Consider the following 21,174-nt stretch of genomic DNA (forward strand, 5'->3'; position numbering starts at 1 on the left):
TTATTTCAAGGGATTGGACTATAGGAGTAGGTGAGTCTTACTGCAACTGTACAAGGTACTGGTGAGACCACATCTTTTGTATTGAGAGCAGATTTGATCCTCTTATTTAAGGAAAGATATTATTTCATTGAGGCAGTTCAGAGAAGGTTGGTGAGATGATCCCTGAAAAGGAGGGATTACCTTATAAGCAAAGGCTAGCAGTTTAGGACTCTACTCACTGGCGTTTAAAAGAATGAGAGGTAATCTCACAGAAACATATCGGATTCTTCAAGGGCTTGACAGGGTAAATGCTGAGAGGATGTTTCCTCTCATGAGTGTGTCTAGGACCAAACAGCATTGTCTCAGACAAAAAGGCACCAATTTAAAACTGAATTGAGGGTTTAGAGTCTTTGGAATTCTTTTCCACAATGAGTTGCAGGGGCAGAGTCCTTGTATATATTTAAGGCTGAGTTAGAGAAATTCTTGATCAGTAGGGGAATTCAAAGGTTACGGGAAAAATGCAGGAAAGTGAATATTAGCAGTGTCGTCACGATCCTTATTAAATAGAGGAACAGACTTGAGGAGCCTTGAGGAATGGTTGATGGCAGCATGTCTGCAGGTACTGTACTGAGCCAAAAAGTCCAGGAATGCCATAGACCCCTGGTCTGTGCTGAACTCAGTTGAATAGGAGAGAACTTAAAAAATCACAAAGGACCTATTTATTAAAAAAAATCCCACTGTTTCCATTGGGAAACTTATCTGTGAGCATGTAGTTTGTAGGTAAAGATAGAATTGAGTTCTACTGGGTCGTTCCCATGGTCAAACAGTGAACTAGAACTTTATCTCAGATAAAATACCAAGAATATCCTTGAGGTAAATACCAGGAAAGACACTTTGATGTTCTCTTGGCTTTTTGAAATTAAAAGCTTTGAGAAAAAAATACTGCTAGGTTTTCCTGAATGCATCAGAAAGTTACTGACACCAAGATAAATCATTTTGGACAATCAAAACAATACCTTTCAAAGTTCACAATCCAAAGACAAACTTTCATTATGAATATATTAAAAGCACCTTCAAAATATTATTGAGAAAACTTTCCCAGATTCTCTTCAGGATGAATATATGAGCAGTATAACATTGTGCCAGTTGTTTAAGATTGCATACTTTCTATTCCACCTTTATAATTGATTTAAATTGTCATTTCAGTGGTGTGCAGCATTTACTTGTATTTGTCATGGGATTAATGTAAACATCTCAGGTTATGCGGTAGTTTGACCAGCAATGGTAAAAGGTGGCTTGAAAACTAACTTTTTGAGGTTGCCAAATGCAAAGAGAAAGAGCAAGGCACAAATAGTCTGTTTCTGCATTGAGTAAGACACAGACAACATTCATTCTTGGGCTGATAGGCGGCATGCAGCATTTGTACCACATACAAATTATAGGCAATCATCATCTTCAAGAACTACAGGTTCTTGACGTCTGATGGCACTAACATCACCAATTCCTCCATCAACAACACTCTGGGTTTATCAATGAACAGAAATCTAACTGAACCAGATATATCAATATTTTATGACCTCGTCTTGGTGCTCCAAAATTGCTCCAAGACCCACGATCTGTGAGAAAAGGTGGGTGGGGAAGAAGGGAGAATTAACACAGTGTGGAGCTAGAGGAACACAGCAGGTCAGGTAGCAGAGGAATAGCAATGTCAACGTTTCGGACTAGGACCCTTCATCAGAACAGGGTGGGAGTTGGGAAATAAATAGAAGGAGCGGGGTGGGGCTGGGGAAAGGGAGGTGCGATGGTGAAAGGTGGATGCAGGGTAGGGGGTAGTAGGGATTGGTCAGTGGGAAGGGTGGTGCAGATAGATGGGGAAGATGATGGACAGGTTGTGTCGGGTCAAGGAGGTGAGGATGAGAGGGAGGGTTGGACGTGGGACAAGGCTGGGGCTGGGGAGATTTTGAAACTGTTGAATTAGGCCATCAGACTGTCAGCTCCTGAGGTGGAATATGAGGTGTTGCTCCTCTAGTTTGTGTGTGGTGTTATTGTGGCATTGGAGGAGGCACAGGATGGACATGTCATCAAGGGAATGGGCAAGGGAGTTAAAATGGTTAATAACTACAAGTTGCTGTGATTACAGGGTACAGAGCACAGATAGTTCATGAATCAGTCCCTGATTCTGCGCTTGATCTCACCAAAGTAGAGGAGAATGTCTTGAGGGGGAAAAGAGAACATGCTTGTGACAGCAAATGGGGCAAAGGACCCCAGGCTTGAGAATCTTGGAGGAAATGAAAAGGAGTGAAGAAATGAGAAACCTGTGTGAGGGGAGAAAGGAGAAAAGCTTTAAATTTTTTAAATAAAGAGCATAGGACAGGAGAGAGGACACACCCAGTATTTTAACAAATGGTATCATTAAAAGGGACCTCACAGTTGTTGAGAGACGATCACAACTCCAAGCAGCCATTCCCTTGAAGTTCATGACCCCAAAACTTTGGCCATCATCTCCACTAGGGGTCACGCCCCACAATTTGGGGAGCCCTGACCTTGAAGAACAAGAGCCAGTGCACAGAAGCACTACCACCTGCAATTTTCTCTCCTTGTCTCTCATCACTCTAACTTGGAAATGCAAAACCTCTTCACAGTCACATTCAAAATGCTGGAATTTTCTTTCCAAAAGCTTGGTGGCTATAGCTAATTGTAGTGACTGCAGCAGTTCAACGGCAATCAGGAATAAATACCAGTATTAATAGCAAAGACCACATCCTCAATGAATTAATTTTTAAAATTTGGATTTTGGGGAAAAGGTCTACAAAGGTTGGCAATAATGATTGAAGGGTCTGGTCACTCATACTGAAGAGGGCGGGATGCACAAAACTTAAGAATCTACCAGATGAAGCACATCAATGCCATGCAAGTCTGAAAGAACTTGCAGCCAAAAGGCTGGGTGGGGTCAGGAGAATGTGAACTGCAATTTTGAACAAATAAGAATTTTGCATGGAATCAACTACATAACACGATCAAGAAAGACAAAGGACAGGGTCTGGAGGCAATAATGGCACAAATGAGCTTGTGCTGCAGTGGAGGTGAGGTAAAGACAGCATATTTAGTAAGCAATGTTGATAACAGACAGCATATAGTGTTTGAAGCTTGACTCAAAATCAACAGGTCATCCAAGCCATCTGATTCTGTATAAATTAATTGCAGATAGGAGAGTGGAGTCAGATAAATGGAGTTTTAAATGTCTTGCCAGAAGTCAAATAATGGTTTTGGCCATATCAATAATAGTTATTCATCACCTGTTACATGATGCTGGACAAGCAGTCCGACAACAGAGGTTGTGAAGGAGTTAAAAATGCTGGGGAGAGAGACAGCCAAGTATCATCACATTGATGCAGAAAATTCACCAGTGCTTCTGAATACTGTTGTTGGTAGACTGCATTTTTCATTGTCCCTTGGAGTACTGCAATGATAGTGGAGGTCTATGAGGAGCATATCATTAGAAATATGTTGGTGACATGGAGCAGACAAGTACACTGGTTTTAGTCAGGCAAGTGTGCTTGGGCTGTCAACAGTGTTAAATGCTTCTAAAGGTCAAGGAAAATAAAATCCAATTATTACACTAAAGGCAGTCATGAGAGATTTGACTAGAGCAGCAGTCAGTGCTGTGATCAGGGCACAAGCAAAATGGAAGGGATTTGATCAGGGAATTCCTGGTGAAAACAACTTGGTGACAATCATGCATGTTGGGATCTTGGATGAGAAAGAGAGGTTACGAATGGAGTGGTGCGAAGAAAAAACAAATATTAAGCAGAGAGTTGAGCAAAGTGATTAATCTTTTCACTTCTGGTAACAATGATAATCTAGTCCCTTATATGATCATAAGATAAATATTGTTTAAATCAATCAGGAATAATCAAAGGAATTATACATTGAATTAACTGTCAGATGAATTGATATCCACACGTATGTATACACGTACAGTAGAAACATTGCGCTCTTCTATAATTTATTTCCAGGCTCTACATGCGTCAGCATAATTTGGAGGAGTGGTTATGCAAGATGTAAATACATTTCCAGAGCATCTATATTTCTAACATTAGTATTTTCTTTACCTCTCTTTTGCAATTCTAAGAAGCAGAGATCACAAACTCTTGCGGGTCGCTTTTTAAGGTAATCCAGATTAAATTTGTTTAGTGAGCAGGCTTGACAGACAATCTGAAAGATAAAACTATGTTACATACTGCTGAACAAAACTTTACCTGTCAGAGTAATGTATTTAAACCAAATAAAAAGGTACAACTTGGCTCAGGTAAGCAGAAAATCTGATGAAGCTTACATCTGCAACAGTAATAGCCATGTATATCTCAAAAATAATCAGTACTGCTAAATGAGAAATTCCACATTGAGTTGGTTTTAGGTCATTAGTATCTGATTTTAACATTTGAATCAAAAGAATAATGTATATAACAGATGTTGATTTTTGTTTCTACTCATAATCATCAAGAAATGTTATACTTTTGACTGCTTCTCTAAAATTATTAAAATCTTCAAAAGGTTAATTTCTATAGTCAAGCTTGTTCTTTTTCACTGAATTGAAGTTAACTTTATGCATGAGATATTTGAAACAGTTCCGCTAAAAGGCAAACAATGACCTGCAATTACAGTACGTGTCAGAAGTAGCGATGTCTCCCCAGATGGATGACAATGGAGATTCTGCTCATCTGGGCACACAGTTACAGCACAGTATGGCTTCTATGCACCACAACCTCAAATCATTTTCTTGGTGGAGTCTTGGGTATTGTAAATGTATGGGGGGTTCCTAATAGGTATTCCTCCTCTTCAGAGGGAGAATGTGTTCACCAGGTTGACACTTCATTTTTAGTTATGCCAGGAGAACCTCCAGAAACTTCCTTCTGCATATTTCATTGAAATATGGCTTGACGGTAATGGTAAAGGGGAAGAGGTATCAGACCATGTTGTGGTTAAATTCTATTCTGGTGATGGTCCAGAATGGCTCAAGTTTCAATAGACAGCACAGGTAGAGATGATACAATCTGAAGCTTTGTCAGTAAGATATGACTATGTCTACAGGCTGTCAATGTCATGCCTGGCTGGTCTGTAAGATGGCTCTTCACGTTTTGGTGCAAACCCCTAGATGTTGGTAAGGAGGATTTTGTAGGATCACTGGGGTTAGTTTTGCTGTTATCCTTTCTAGTGCCTCAGTCAATTCCTGAATGTCTATCCACTTTCAATACATTGTTTTTTAGACTTTGCAGCAATTGATATAACTGGCTCCCTGGGCCATATGAAGTGTCAACCATATTGATGAAGTATGGAGTCACATGCGAATCATTACAATGAAAGAGGCAGCATTTGGCCCATTCCGTTTGCACTAGTTCTCTGAAGATTTTAGCTTCATGCCAGTCTCCTGCCTTTACTCATATTCCTGCATGCCGTCATCTAATGCCCTCTTGAATGCCTCAATCGAACCTGTCTCCAACACACTTCCTAGCAGTGTATTCCAGAATCAGGCTTGGATATGACATGCAATCGCAATGTAGGCACAAGTCAGGAACATAATGGAATACTCTCCACTTGTCTGGATGCACAAGAAGCTTGACACCATCTAGGATAAATAGTCTACTAAACTGGCACCATTGATGTCCAGTGGCAACAGTGTGTACCATTGACAAGATGAACTGCAACAACACAAAGGCTCCTTCATAGCACTTGTAAACCTGAAACCTTTACCACCTCAAAGTACTAGGGCAGCAGGTACATAGGAATACCACCACCCGCAAGATTTCCCTCAAAGCCATAAACCATCCTGACTTGGAACTTAATCGCTATTACATCACTGCCACCATGTCAAAATCCTGGAATTCACTTCCTAATAGTACTATGGATATCATTACATCCCAAGGATAGCAGCCATTCAAGGCAGTTGCTCACCACCACCTTCTCAACAGCAATTAAGAAGGGCAATAAATGCTGATCTAGCTGACATGATAACAAAATTCAATGATGGTGCATCTACAGCCAGCTGAGGGAAACAGTTCCAAAGATTCATAATCCTAAGTGAAGAAATTTTTCATCACAGTCCTAAACGATTTCCCTTCATATTGAGTGTGTGCCTTCATGTTCTAGATTCTCTAACCTGGGGAAACAACCTCTCCATACCTACCTTGTCAAGCCCCTGTAATGAGATCAATTATAATTCTTCAATTTGGTTCCAATTTTCTCAGCTTGTGATCACAGGGCAATCCTCTCAATCTATAGTCAAATCTAGTGAAACTTCACTATACAATACTGTCTCCAAGGCAAGTATATCCTACTTATATATGGAAACCCAGAAGTGCACACAATATTCTAACCATGGTCTTTCCAAAGTCCTGGACGACTGTAACGAGATTTATTCTTGCATTCCAGTTATCTTGCAATAAATTTCAACATGTCACTTGCTTTATTTATTTGCATGCTGTCTTTCTGTGTTTCTTGTAGAAAAAAAGCTCAGGTGCAGTCATATCAACATGTACCAACTTCACTCCATTAAAAAGATTTTTTCTTTACTATTCCTATGAATGAAGTAGAAAATTATATACTTCACCACATTGTATTCCATCTACCTTGTTGCTCACTCACTTAACCTGCCTATATCTCTTTCCAGCTCTTTGTACTCCCTCTAACAGCTGTATCCCCATCTACCTTTGTATTATCAGTACAGATACATTACTTTCCCCACATCCAAGTCATAGGTGGTTCCAGCACTTAACTTTGCAGTTCTCACTTGTCACAACCTGCCAACTTCAGAATACCTTAATCATACCTTCTCTTTGCTTTCAGTCCATTAATGATCCTTTATTCACATCATTTATTATATCCAACTTCATGAGCCTTTATCCTGTCTATTAACCTTTTGTGTGACATCTTATCAAAATGTCCTTTGGAAATCCAAGAACGCTACATTGGATGGTTCCACTTACCTAGTTACATGCTCAAAAAGGCAAATAAATTTATCAAATACAATTTCCATTTCTCAAAACCACAATGTTATTGTCTTATGATACAATTTTTCATTTTAAAAACCATTATCAAGGATTCTTTGATATTACTTTCCAGCACTGTCTCAATGGCTGATATCAGGCTAACAGTTCCCCGCTTTTTCTCTTCTCTCTTTCATGTATAGAGGTGTTACATCTGCTAAATTAGAAATTGCTGGGACAATTCCAGACTCTAGGGAATTTTGGAAAACCACAACAAGGATATTGACCATTTCCGTAGCTCTTTTTTAGAATTCCAGAATATAGACAATCAGATCCTGAGGATTTGTCAGATTTTAATCCTCCTGAAGCTAAACAATTTACAAGATTCAGACTTACAATCTTAGCAAGAATAATTGCAAGTATTTTATTTATATCTAATACTATAATTGATCGACTTTGAAAGCCAAGCTGGTTCTTTATCGCAGAGTTTTTGCTATTCAATGGAATTTTTTTTGACATTTTTAATTGTTGAGATATTTTCTATTGTTTATTTACCACCATATTTTTTGGCCTATTTACAAAATAAACCTTAGCTTGCTCTTCCTACACACAAACATAATTGGTCCTAGAGTCACAGAGTCATACAACATGGAAACAAACCCTTTGGTCCAGACAGTCCACGACGAACTAAACTAATGCTAAACCAGTCCCACCTGCCTGCTCCTGGCCCATATCCCTCAAAACCTTTCCTATTTATGTATTTATTCAAAGGTCTTTTAAATGTAATTGTACCCACATCCACCATTCTTCAGGAAGTACATTCCACACGCAAACCATCCTGTGTAAAAAAAAACTGCCTCATGTCTTTTTCAAATCTTTCTCTTCTTGCCCTAAAAATGTGCCCCTAGTATTGAAATCCTCCACACTAAGAAAAATACAACTACCATTACCATTAACTTTATCTCTACCTCTCATTATTTTATAAACTTCTATCAGGTCTCTTCTCAACCTCCGATAAAATAGTCCCTGCCTATCCAGCCTTTCTTTATAACTCAAATATTCCATACCCAGCAACATCCTGGTAAATCTCTTCTGAACCCTCTCCAGCTTGATAATATCCTTCCTATGACCGGGCAACCAGACTGGACACAGAATTCCAGAACTGGCCTCACCAATGTCCCAAACAGCCTCAGTATGACTTCCCAACTCCTATACCCAATGTATTGAGCAATGAAAGCAAGCATACCAAATCACCCGGTTGATATGTAATGCAAACATTAAAGAATTATGTGTCTGCAGCCTTACGTCCCTACCAATAATTGTACAAGCCCTACCCTTGCTTATTGTACCAAAATACAATACCTTGCATTTATCCAGATTGAATTCCATCTGCCATTTTTCACTCCATTGGCCTATTTCTTCAAGATCTCTCTGTAATCTTAGAAAACCTTCTTCACTGTCTACCGTGTCACCAATTTTGATGTTGTCCGCAAACTTAGTGAACATGCCTTCTATATTCTCAACCAAATCATTTATATGAATGATAAACAAAAGAGGACCTAGAGTCGATCACTGTGGAACACCACTGGTTGCAGGCCTCCAGTCTGTAAAGCAACGCTCCACTATTACTCTGTTTCCTGCCGTTAAGCCAATTATGTATCCAATTGGCAAGCTCACCCTGAAGCCCATTTGACCTAACTTTACTAATTAGTCTACCATGCGGAACCTTGTCAAAGGCTTTACTAAAACCCAAATAAACAATGTCTACTGCTCTGCCATCATCAATCGTTTTGGTTACTTCCTCAAAAAACTCAATCAAGTTTGTGAGACATGACTTTCCTCGCACAAAACTATGCTGACTTGTCTGGGTTATGAATGAGTTGCTCTGAATCTTAATATGGCATTCAGTTGTATTATGACAATTATCATCCAGAGAATTTCTTTTTTATTATAAAATTACATTTTGTGCTGCATCGGGAGATGTAAAATAACCATATCCCTATAGTTAGAGCTATAGCATCAGCTGCAGAAAACAGTAACAAAAAAAAACATTCTGTGGGTTCTCTGGCCCTAATGATCTGAGTTTCTACAACTCCATCCCACACAAGATGATCTGCAAGCCCACTTTTTCTTGGGTGAGCAGATTCTGAACTAGTCATCATTCATCATCACTCTCCTCTGCTTATTTAAACTTGCTCATGCATTGAACAAAATATGTGACTCCACTGATGTTCTCCAAATAAAATATGTAGCGATTGGGAATCTGTATTAGCCCTGGCTATGATTACCTTACTTGAGAATTCATTGAACATTCTTTGTTCCAATCCTACATCAGCTGACCTTCCTTACCTCTTTCTCAAGTACATTGATGGCTGTGCTGGTGCCATCTTTTGCTTTGGTTGGAAGATGTCTTCAGCTTTATTTCCACTTTGTAGCACCTTTCTAACCTTCACATGTCCCAACTTTACCTTCCCTTTCTAAACATTTTGAAGTTTCCATTTCCAGTACTACTGAATGATTACTGACCTGAAACATTAACTTGCTTTCTCATTTCAACAATGGTGCCAAATTTTCTGAGTATTGCCAGCACTTGTTAATATTTCAGATTTTCTGCATCCAGAATATTTTACTTATGTAAGGATTTTTGAACAGTGTTTGGGCAATTACATTTCTTTGTATTATCAGTTTTGCCTTATGCAAAGTGCCAGCTTAACTGTGAAAGCTAACGAAACAGTACAAATGAAGAAAACTGTGCACCTAATGGAACTGCATAAACTTACTGGAAATCCCCATATTCTGGTTACAAAGCAATCATTCAGGAAAGAACTTAAAGATTATTAGAATGGCTTCTGGAGTGGCCACTGCTGGAACTTGAAAAAAAAATTGTAGCTCAATAAAAGATACAAAAAGTAAGCAGAGTCAAAGCAACACAAAATCTACAACTGAACACTAACCTTTCCACATGCCCTACAGTGATGCCGCCTCCAGGTAAGTGTAAAATCACACGTGCAGATCATGCACATGGTAGCCCGAGGATCAGGGATCCATATGGGTGCCTTAGTGCCCAAAGGTGTATTTAATTCTGGTTTGTCTGGTTCTTCCTAGAAGGAAAAAAAGTTCACAATAGCTTAGAAGCTAATTAGAAACTGATAAATCTATATTACCTGCAAGATGTTGCAATATATTGAAATTATATAAAAATTTTCCTTCTACTTTTAAAAGATGTACAAGAATGAGGTATTAAGTGGGAATTAAATGTTTCCCGAATCAAAGAAGGGTAATCAAAGTTCAAGAAAAATTTAAGACGCTCTGGCAACATTTTAAAAAACTAGTACAAGAATCCAAGATATTGGAGCACTATATGAGATTTCAGCTCTACACCGTAGAACTCTGTCTCAGCCTGAAACAAAGTGTGCTCCATTACAGATTAAATACCTGTTTAATTATATTTGAGGCACAAGCACAGGAGAGGAAGGATCAGGTCTTAGTTCTCAAAGATCCAACCTTTAGGAGTTTACCCTCATTGCTCCTCTTTTGATTAAAAATAAATAATAAATAAATAAAACATTTTAAAAATGCATTCACAAGACAAGGGCATTGCTGGCTAGGCTAGCATTCGTTGTCCATTCCTAATTGCCCAGAGGGCAGTTAAAAGTCAACCACATTGCTGTGGCTCTGGTAAGGATAGCAGTTTCCTTCCTTAACAGATATTGGTGAACCAGATGGGTTTTTCCAATAATCAGCAATGGTTTCATGGTCATCATTGGACTCTGAATTCCAGAGTTTTATTCCACCATGTAGCATTGTGGGAGTCAAACCCAGGGCCCCAAAACATTACCTGGTTCTCTGGATTAACACTCCAGCGATAATACCACTAGGCCATCACTTCATCAAATGCCAGGCTCTAAGGGTGCAGACTGTACTGGAGTTGATGGTCCACAGCAACTCGTGGATGCCCAGTCTTGAGTTGTTAGATCTGTTTGAAATCCATCCTATTTCGCATGGTTATAGTGCCACAGAATATGGCAAGGGTTAATCTCAATGTTAAGATGGACTTGATCTCCACAATGATTGTGTGGTGGTCACTCCTTTCGATACTGACGTCTACAGCTGGCAGATTGATGAGGATGAGGTCAAGGATGTTTTCCCCTATTGTTGATTCTCTCACCATCTGCAGCAGACTCAGTCTAGCAGCTATGTCCTTTAGAACCCAGTTTGATCAACAGTGCTGCTGCTGAGCCACTGTTGGTGGTGGACATCAAAATCCCCCACTGAGAGTACATTTTGAGCCCCTGCCACCCTCAGTGCTTCCTCCAAATGCCATTTAACATGATGCAGTTTAACATGGCGGAGTAGTGATTCATCTGCAGATGGAGGATAGTATATAGTCACCAGTAGGAGGATACCTTGCCTAGGTTTCTTCTGAACCAAGAGGCTTCATGGCATCCAGAGTCAATATCAAACACTCCCATGTTAACTCCAGATGGTATTCCACTGCTAATGGTGGTATGGTGATGGTTCTGTCTGGCACATTGTCTGTAAGGTATGATTCCATGGGGTATGACTATGTTAGAATGTTGCTTGACTGGTCTGTGAGACAGCTCCTCCAATTTTGGCAATGGCCCCCAGATGTTAGTAAGGAGGACATTGCAGGGTTGTTAGGGCTGTTTTTGCCATTGTCTTTTCCAGTGCCTGGTTTGATGCCAGATTGTCCGGTTTAATTTCTTTGAGACTTCTTGGGAATTTATACGACTGAATGGCTGGTTAGGCCAAAGTCAACTACATTGTTATTGGGCTGGAGTCACAAGTAGACTAGACCAGGTGCAGACAGCAGATTTTTTTCCTATCAACAATGGTTTCATGGTCATCAGTAGATTCTTAATTCCAGATTACTTTTGTTGAATTGGCGGGATGTGAACCAACTCCCTAGAACATTAGCTGAGTTTCCGGATTAATAATCCAGCGATACCCATTGGGCCATCACCTCCACTCTCCTCATCAATCTAACTCCTCAGATACAAGACGCCCTTTGGCCGATTGAGTATGTAGCACCAAAAATACGTGTCTACTTGCACTAGTCCCATTTTCCTGCAATAGGCAAGTCATGAAGCCCTCAATCACACAAAATTATGACACTTGAAGTGCTTACCCAAGTACTTTTTGAAGGTTGTGAGGCTCCCCCGACCTCAACTACCCTCCCAGACTGTGCATTCCAGACCCCTCCATCCTCTAGGTTAAGGAAGTTTTTCTCAAATCCCCTCTGAAATGTCTGCCTTTCACTTTAAAATTACTGAATCTTTGACTAAAGGGAACAGCTGCTTTCTATACACCTTGTCCATGCCCCTCATAATCTTCTACACCTCTATCAGGTTCCTCCCTCAATCTTCACTGCTCCAAAGGAAGCAATCCAAACTTATATCCTCTCTTCATATCCGAAATGTTCCAACTCAGGTAATATCCTGAGTGACTCTCTTTTGATTTATTTATTTGATATGTAACCAATTCTTATTCTCTATATCCTTCTATGCCCCTTCTCTGTTTATCTCTCTATCACACTATCTCTTGCTTTATCTCTCTCTTGAACCTCCTCTCTAAGTCTGACTTCATCTCTGTTTATCTATATCTCTATCCCCATTTTTATGTTCTCTATCCACCCCTCTCCATTCCCCCCTCTATTTCCTCCTCTCTGTTCAAAACTCTCAACAACCCTCCCTTTGTCACACCTTTTCTCTCTATTCCCCTCTCTTCACCGCCCCACCCCACCATTTCTCTCTGATGCCACCCACAACATGGTGGCTGACTGTAACGGAATTGAGGCCACATCCTGTATACTATAATGCCCATTTATGGATTATCATTTCAAGGATCACATTATAAATTTCCAGTCCTGACACACTCAAAATATTAATATGAAATATATTAATGTATGAAGTGGCAGGGAATTCATGGTATTTGGAGGTTAAATTCTAATTCTGTTCATTTTGAATAGCCTTTGCAAGATTCTGAAAGTTTCAAGAGAACTGTGATGGCAAGAATAATTACTAAGGAACCATATGCTTTTCTTCCAGAATAGTTCAATAAAAGGGTAGGACTTTGTCAAAAAAAATTACTCAAATTTACATGTGGTCAAAGAGTGCAATATAGTACTAGAACCTGATCTCACTGACCATAAGACATAGGAGTGGAAATAAGGCCATTTGGCCCATCGAGTCCACTCCACCATTTAAATCATGGTTGATGGGCATTTCAACTCCACTTCCCTGCACTCTCCCCATAGCCCTTGATTCCTTGTGAGATCAAGAATTTATCTATCTCTGCCTTGAAGGCATCTAACATCCCGGCCTTCACTACACTCCATGGCAATGAATTCCACAAGCCCACCACTCTCTGGCTGAAGAAATGTCTCCTCATTTCCATTTTAAATTTACCCCCTCTAATTCTAAGGCTGTGCCCACGGGTCCTAGTCTCCCCGCCTAACGGAAACAACTTCCCAGCGTCCACCCTTTCTAAGCCATACACTATCTTGTAGGTTTCTATTAGATCTCCCCTCAACCTTCTAAACTCGAATGAATACAATCCCAGGATCCTTAGCCGTTCATCGTATGTTAAACCCACCATTCCAGGGATCATCCGTGTGAATCTTCGCTGGACACGCTCCAGGGCCAGTATGTCCTTCCTGAGGCGTGGGGTCCAAAATTGGACACAGTATTCTAAATGGGGCCTAACTAGAGCTTTATAAAGTCTCAGAAGCACATCACTGCTTTTATATTCCAACCCTCTTGAGATAAACAACAACATTACATTCGCTTTCTTAATCACGGACTCTAACTGCAAGTTAACCTTTAGAGAATTCTGGACCAACACTCCCAGATCCCTTTGTACTTCTGTTTTACGAATTTTCTCACCATTTAGGAAATAGCTCATGCCTGACAATTGCAGTAAAGAGTTCACCACGGAATTTCCTTCAATTTTCATAGAACTTCTAAAACAAGAGCAGGCCATTTGGCTCATGGGCCCAAAAACACAAACTATATTACTTCATACAAGACAATTTAAAACTCTGTCATCATAAATGTCTGAAAGAAACCCTTTAATCTCCTGTAATAACCTTACAGATATTCAAATTTCAAATTTTTCACGCAAAAGCTTCTTATTGAACTGGGACAGCTGCAAGTGTTTATTTTCAGTAAACATCTGCATCATTTAATGCTTCTTCCTTCAGTTAATGTCTCTTTCTGAATCCTTTAGAACTAGCTATTACCTCTGTTCGCTTATTTCTCAACACAAATTCATTAATCTCATGTCTCCTACAGGCTTGTATGTTGTCCTCTCTGATAGCTCCACAGCTTCTGCTACTTGAGTTTTCTATCCATTGATTAGTAAGCACTTCAGGATATTGACTAATAGTATTTCTTCACTCAACGATGTCCGTCCAAATGAACCTGATTCTTGGTCCTCTTCTCTCTCTAGGTTCCAAAACTCGGTTAGCAAAAACTCCAACAACTAGTTCCCACATTGCAGCAACCCGGAAACTATGCAAAGGAGAAAAGGAGCACCTAAACAGAGTCTTCAAAAAGAATGGATATCTGAAAGCATAACCCGCTGTTAACTCTAAGACAGACCACAGCAGGAAGACACAACACAACCAGATTCACTACTCACTCTACCACACATCAAGGATATTTCAGAGAAGACCACAAGACTACTCAGACCCCTAGGTATCAGGTTAGCCCACAAACCACCCTGCGACAGTGACAAGGATCTCACATTCAAAACTAGCAAAGCCAGTGTAATATACAAAATACCATGCAAGGACTATGAGAAACACTACATAGGCCAAACTGAAAGAAAACTGACAATACAGATACATGAACACCAGCTAGCCACCAAGAGACATGACCAATTCTCACTTGTCTCACTACACACAGACAACAAGGGACACGAATTCGACTGGGACAACACATCCATAATCGCACAAGCCAAACAAAGACACACCAGGTAATTCCTGAAGCCCTGGTATTCTAACTAGAACTCCATCAACAAGCACATTGAATTAGACTCTGTGTACAAACCACTGAGAAAATGAACTGGAAATGCTACCAAAAACTCCAACAAACTGAGGCATGTAAATAACAAGTGGGACAGAACACCGACGCTTTACCGGCAGTGCACTGATGTTACCTAGCAAGGTGACAAAACACTTGCAACCAAACCCACCAGCCTGGCAAGCATGTCGACAACCTCATCCACAACCCGAGCTACAAATCTTCTCGAAACCTTGAAATTCCTAGTCTTCCCTAAGTCATCGAGAAACCTATACGATGCGTCTCCCTTGGATTCAAAGCGCGTGAAGTTACACTTTTCCATAATAAATTCCATCGGCCATAGTTTGAGCCACTCACATATTTTGTCTATGTTCTCTTACACCATTTTATATTGCTTACTGTGCATCCTTACTTAGTTTTAGTGGCAATGTTGCATATACAACTTTCCACAGCTTTAAAAGAAATACTTACCTGTACACTGAATAGTTGATGTCCCAATAAAGATTACACGGGGAAACTGTACAAGCTGCATTCTGTTTCTCACGAAATTGTCCCTTTTTGTCTCCACTATTTTACAGCCAATTATCAATCCATATCGCAAGGTCACCTCCAATTATGTACACTTGCATTTTTACTGGTAATTTCTCGTGTTGAATCTTATTAAATGCAATCACAAAACACATGCAAAACACAATCTAGGTTAATGTAAAAAAATACAATGGCTTTTTTTTCGTAACAGCTGGCAAGTTCCCCCAGATGCTGGTCAAAAATTATCTTTTAATTCAGCAACACTAAAACAAATTGAATCATTTTTTTCAAAGATGTTCTTGGGATATTATTAACCACAATTTGGCTGTCACATATCTCTAAATTCCAACATTATAAATCTTTTCCCTGCCAGGACTCAATAAAAGGCAACAGGAACATTTATCATTTGTGATTTTCCATTCACTAAACTCAACCAAGGTCTAACTTACCAAGGTCACAATATATTTATAAGTGCAAGTTTGAGAGTGTGCGAGAAGATAAAAAGATCTGATAGTGTTAAGTATATACACAAAGTATAAAGCAGCAAAGTTGCTGTGGCATGAGGAGCTGGAAAATTATGGTAAAAGGCAAACAGGTCTAGGTCACATGAAATATTGGTCTTCAAGTGGGCAGAAACTAAAGTTTTTCCTTTGCTTTACCTTCTATTACTGTCAAGACTAGTGACCAGTGTTAGAGATTACAATTACAGTAATCAGAGCAGCTAATGCATGCCAGAGAGGAGGAGATCCACAAAAACAGCAGAACACAACTCTCATTCAACCCTCCTCCTAATGCATTCCTAAGAAAAAGCACGCTAAACTAAACAAAAATCACATTCCCAGAAGAAAACATGCAGTAAGAGTCGGTTAATGTATGATATTTTGTTTACATTGAAATCCTACTGGCTGCCTTGAACCAGAAAAAAAAATCACCTTGTTAACACTTACTAACTTGCAATTCAATACCTGTAGGGACTGAACTTTTTAAAAAGATATTCGAACTGCAAATGTTTCAGAGCTTTTCTCAGCTTCTAAACAGTGCACATCTCCCCATTTTACCAAGCAATAACATCAAGTGCCCAAAGGTTCCCTCAGTCCTCTTAAGTATTGAGCTGACATTCATCATTTACAACATTCCAGCAATTTTTTCTGGTCTTTCTAGGGAAAATTTTCCAGTATCCTTAAACCGTATAGATTCCTCATCTTCGATTAGCTAAGAAAATCGCTCCAGCAATATCTAGCAGCAAACAGAGAAAGCAGCCTGTCCCTCTGAAGACATAACAGCTTACTGTTCCTCATCTGACTTTCTCTCCTTTTCCTGTGCAAAGTTTCTGAGAAAGAAATTCTTCTATAATAACACCTACTTAAATCTTCAGATGTTAAACCTAATATCTTCATTTCAATTACACATGCTGTAGTTGCCAATCCTTACTCTAACCAAGACCACAGGTTTGTCAGGCAGAACTGACTGTAGTTCACATGACCCTCATTACATCATTTATCTTAGGATAAAGAGACCGTCCTTAGCATAACCATCTTATAAAACCTCACACTCATATCTTTTAACTCAAGAACTCCTGATAAATGATGATGATTTAGGAACACTTTTTACCCAGCACATGCTTACCACTTCCCTTCCCTATTGTCCAGCTCATCACTCCCCTCTCCCAACCCTCCCAATCACCAAGCCCTTCTTCTAAAGCCTTGATGTCCAACAAGTGAAGGTTCAAGTAAGGAAAGCAGCAATCAGTGTATAAAAAACACTGAGCATATGCAATAAGCATGTTAAAATGAAAATGCGCTATTTGAATATTGTCTAAACGAGGGATACCTACAGTAACGCATTATTGAAAGGGGGCAGTCGGGGTCACAAAGAGACTTCAAAGTGTGGAATTCCATCTAAAAAGTGGAAATGTCTCATTCCTGTACATTTACATGTATACATATATTGCAGGCTTCAATGGAGGACAGATTTGGACTATCTGTGATTGCTCTCATGGATAAAAATACTAACTCATCATTCAGATGAAGGCTGGGTAAATAGTTGAGGAACCAGTAAGCTACCTATTACCACCCATGAATTGTACCCAAGTATCAGAGGCTTTCGGCGATGTGAGAAAAAGAGAGTTGGTCCCTGTCCATAAAGAAACAAAGAATTTGCACAGAATTTTCTGTCAGGTTTGATTAAATCTGTTAAAGTAGATGCCATTGACACAAGAAAAGATCTGATTGAGCAGGGAATAGAAGGAAACAGCAGCAGTATGGATTACAAACATTTTACACATCTGTTTAGTCAATGTAGTATGTGTAACATCGAAAGATGGTCAGTGAACTCTCAGTTCTCAATGTTGATTTTTTTGAGAAGGACGTGGAAGCTTAGCTAAAATCATGAGCTTCGTTTTAAACAGAATTTTCAGCAAAATGATTGTTAAACAAAATACAACTCAATAAACAACTAGCATTAAAGTCAACACACTTATGCTTTAGACTTTTACATGGAAACTGTCGCTTTGCTCAATCTAATGTTACTTATTTTGAGAAGCAATGCAGACACTTTAGCATACTAAAAAGTTAGGCTGTGTTTAAGGCCAACATTACCACAAGGTGGAGTAATGTGCACAAATGTGCAGAATTAGAACATTGTCGGGCTACACCATTACAAAGTGATGGACCAGCAGTTGACTCTAATAAAGGCAGCACTGCTGGAACACAATAGGACACAGGTTTCTGAGCATCTACGGCAATGTTAAGTAATCTGATCATGAAGATTTTAATCCTGCAGAATATGATATCAGTGTCCACCAGCTACTCCACAGCAGTTGATGTTGTATCATTCAAATGCAGGCTGGATATTTGTGTGACTGCATGGCCTGAATCTATATCTCAGGCTCAGTCAATTGACATCAAACCACTCGAATTTCCTATTGAGAGAATACACTAACTTAGAATCTCATTTTTGATGATGTGACATTGTCCACACAGGCACATTCTGGCAGCTCAGATTTCTGTTGTTGCAGGCCAACATCTTCTGGCCTCCTCTGCACATGCTCAAACAGCTCCGGGTGGCTATTTTTAATGGCAGACACAAAGAAAATCTAAGAATTACTATTTTAACTGCTCAATTCCTCTCATGCTATAAACTTATTACCATTATGGCCAAAACAAGAAAGCTGAATTTCACTTTTAAAATTTGAAATTCTACACACAGATTTAACTATCTTTTGAGCTGACATCACAATGCCAAGCCTGACCTAATTTCAATGTGCAAGGACTACAGCATGAAGTGAGGAGCTCCTGTTGATTCATGTAGCTCTTTCACTTCTGACCAGTTCGTCATCACTTCCTAATGTTCATGACAATCATGAGTTGTCAAGTTTACAAATGTACGCTTCTCACTCCAATGTGTGTTTGTGCGTGCATGTGCCTGCATGCGTGCATGCATGTATCTTGAATTCATTGGAGCATTGGGGTATACAAGTTAGTTTTCTGAATTTATTTTTCTTGCAGCTGAGTGAAGTAACCTCACATAGACAAACTGTTACCTGCTATGAACTAAAATGAGACTACAACATATCATCGGTCAACAGTAAACCTATTTAGGATGTCGCACCTTTGTAATTTGAGAGGACAATTAATAGAAATCATGTCATGCACCTTAAAGGTAAATTAAGTCAACAGGTAACTTCAGTTCGATCACCAAAAGAGTAACTTAAAGTAGCAATTGCAAGCTGTTCACCCCAGCCCACACAACTTTGAAACAGTTCATGAAAGGGTTAAACAGACAAATTGAATCAGTCTATTACTTTGAATTTTTTTTGTAGATCTTTCAAACAAATGACATTTGCTGAAAAGGACAGGCTGCCTGATCTGTACCCGTTATATTGTTTCTTGCAACTATGTAGATTTTAGCATTGCCTTTTATCTTGACACTATTCCACTTTTTCAAAATTGTAATAATTGGTATATTAATAAACAAAATCCTTTGAACTGGCATTGCTTTTATGAAGTCAATCTGCATAACAGTTATTAAATTCTCAGTAGATTCACCATATACAAACAGGCAGGCTTAGCTGTGACAAGATACAATGTTTGTTAAGAACTGCAAACCAACATTGCATACAGTACAGACTGTTAATGTATCCCATTGAAAACTAATTCAAAATGTCTTCCATATTGCACAAAGCAGATATCAATTGTTCACAAAAAATTTAAGTAAAATCTTGAGTGTATTAAGAACGGAGACAGGAGGTAGCCTAACAAATCAGAACCAAAAGTATCTCGTGTTGGTGCATTTAGTTTCATCTATTCCCTGGAAAAACTCCAAAGACCTTTTTTTATGATCATCATACCTCAAGGCTTTTGCTTCCAGTGAATGTTGTCCTTTTTTTCGTGTAGTCCTCAATGGCTTTGGAAATGGCTTCTAACCATTCGTCTCTTTCTGCTGCTGAACTGTACAGAGAGTCAGAGTTCAGAAATATTGTTGACAAAAACCAAATTTACAAAGTATCTGTACTGTACGGTTAAGATAATCTAATGCTTTGACACTTTTATGAATGTTTTACTTTTCGTTGATTCCAATGCCTATGTCTTAGGTTTCCTTGACTCTCATTGGAGGTTGACGGTGTAAAAGCTTCACCCCTATTTAATGAAATGTAGCTTGATTTGGAGCTGTGAAGCAGCCCAATTTGTTTGCTTTTTCTTCCTCAAAGGAACATTGCAAGTGCTATCTTGTTCAGACATATAATTCCATTAATTTTAATTGTATGACACGCAATCAGCTCCATTACTAAAATTTAAACATACAGAACAGGGAAAATGAACTAAGAAATTTGTTCTATTGCTACAAAGGACATTCAAACAAGAAAGGGTTGTACTGCCACTTGTTTTAAAAAAAAGAGAAATATATAAAACCAACACAGATATTGGCTTCTCAATGAGGCCACCCCAGTGACATCTCCGCCACAACTGTTGTCCTAATAGTACTTAATTTCCAGGCAACCCAGTAACAGTCCTAGAATTTCCTGAGCTTACAAAACCACACATCTTAAATGCTTAATAGAGTCAGAGTCATACAGCATGCAGTCAGGCCCTTCTGCCCAACTTGTCCATGCTGATCAAGTTTCTTCAACTGAACAAGTATCTCTTGTCTGCATTTGGCCCTTATCCCTCTAAAACTTTCCTATCAATGTACTGTCCAAATTCTTTTAAATGTTGCATATATGCATTGAAATAACTCCACAGAGGCCAGCATCCTGTCACCAAATCACCATTTATTTACAAGCGGAAAGTCCTTAACACTGATCAAAGCCAGCTTTCAGAATGTCAAGATGTCTGATATTCCCATTTTAATCTGTCAGCCTGGATTCCCTGATTGGACCAGATTAACAGCCCCAATCAGGGAACTCATTCTGAGTCCACCTGGCTAACCTCATTACAATCACTACACACACTACCCTCAGTTTGAAAAGTTGCCCCCCAGTTCCCTTTTAAATCATCCCTTTTTACCTTAAACCTGTGCCCTCTAGTTTTGGACTCCCCTATACTGGGGGAGCTTGGTAATTCACCTTAACCACGCCCCTCATTATTTTACAAACCTCTATAAAGGTCACCCCTCAGCTTCCTATGTTCCAGGGAAAGAAG

General features: G+C 39.3%; 1 protein-coding gene and 1 long non-coding RNA gene across 2 annotated transcripts in view; one reads left to right on the forward strand and one right to left on the reverse strand.

The window, feature by feature from the left end:
* The window catches only part of LOC132210967 (uncharacterized), a 61,601-nt gene extending 45,919 nt beyond the window's left edge, over window positions 1–15,682 (forward strand). The window contains exon 4 of the long non-coding RNA XR_009447237.1: window positions 14,433–15,682. This is a non-coding gene — a long non-coding RNA (uncharacterized LOC132210967). The remainder of the gene's footprint in view (window positions 1–14,432) is intronic.
* fgd6 (FYVE, RhoGEF and PH domain containing 6) overlaps window positions 1–21,174 on the reverse strand; it is a 123,973-nt gene that overhangs the window by 14,590 nt on the left and 88,209 nt on the right. Inside the window, exons 15-17 of the mRNA XM_059654713.1 lie at window positions 19,884–19,983; window positions 9,917–10,063; window positions 4,092–4,194 (exon numbers count right to left, since the gene is read on the reverse strand). Of these exons, the coding sequence (XP_059510696.1) occupies window positions 4,092–4,194; window positions 9,917–10,063; window positions 19,884–19,983 (350 nt within the window). The remainder of the gene's footprint in view (window positions 1–4,091; window positions 4,195–9,916; window positions 10,064–19,883; window positions 19,984–21,174) is intronic.

The sequence above is a fragment of the Stegostoma tigrinum genome, chromosome 25 (assembly GCF_030684315.1).
Source record: "Stegostoma tigrinum isolate sSteTig4 chromosome 25, sSteTig4.hap1, whole genome shotgun sequence".
In the NCBI taxonomy this organism is placed as follows: domain Eukaryota; kingdom Metazoa; phylum Chordata; class Chondrichthyes; order Orectolobiformes; family Stegostomatidae; genus Stegostoma; species Stegostoma tigrinum.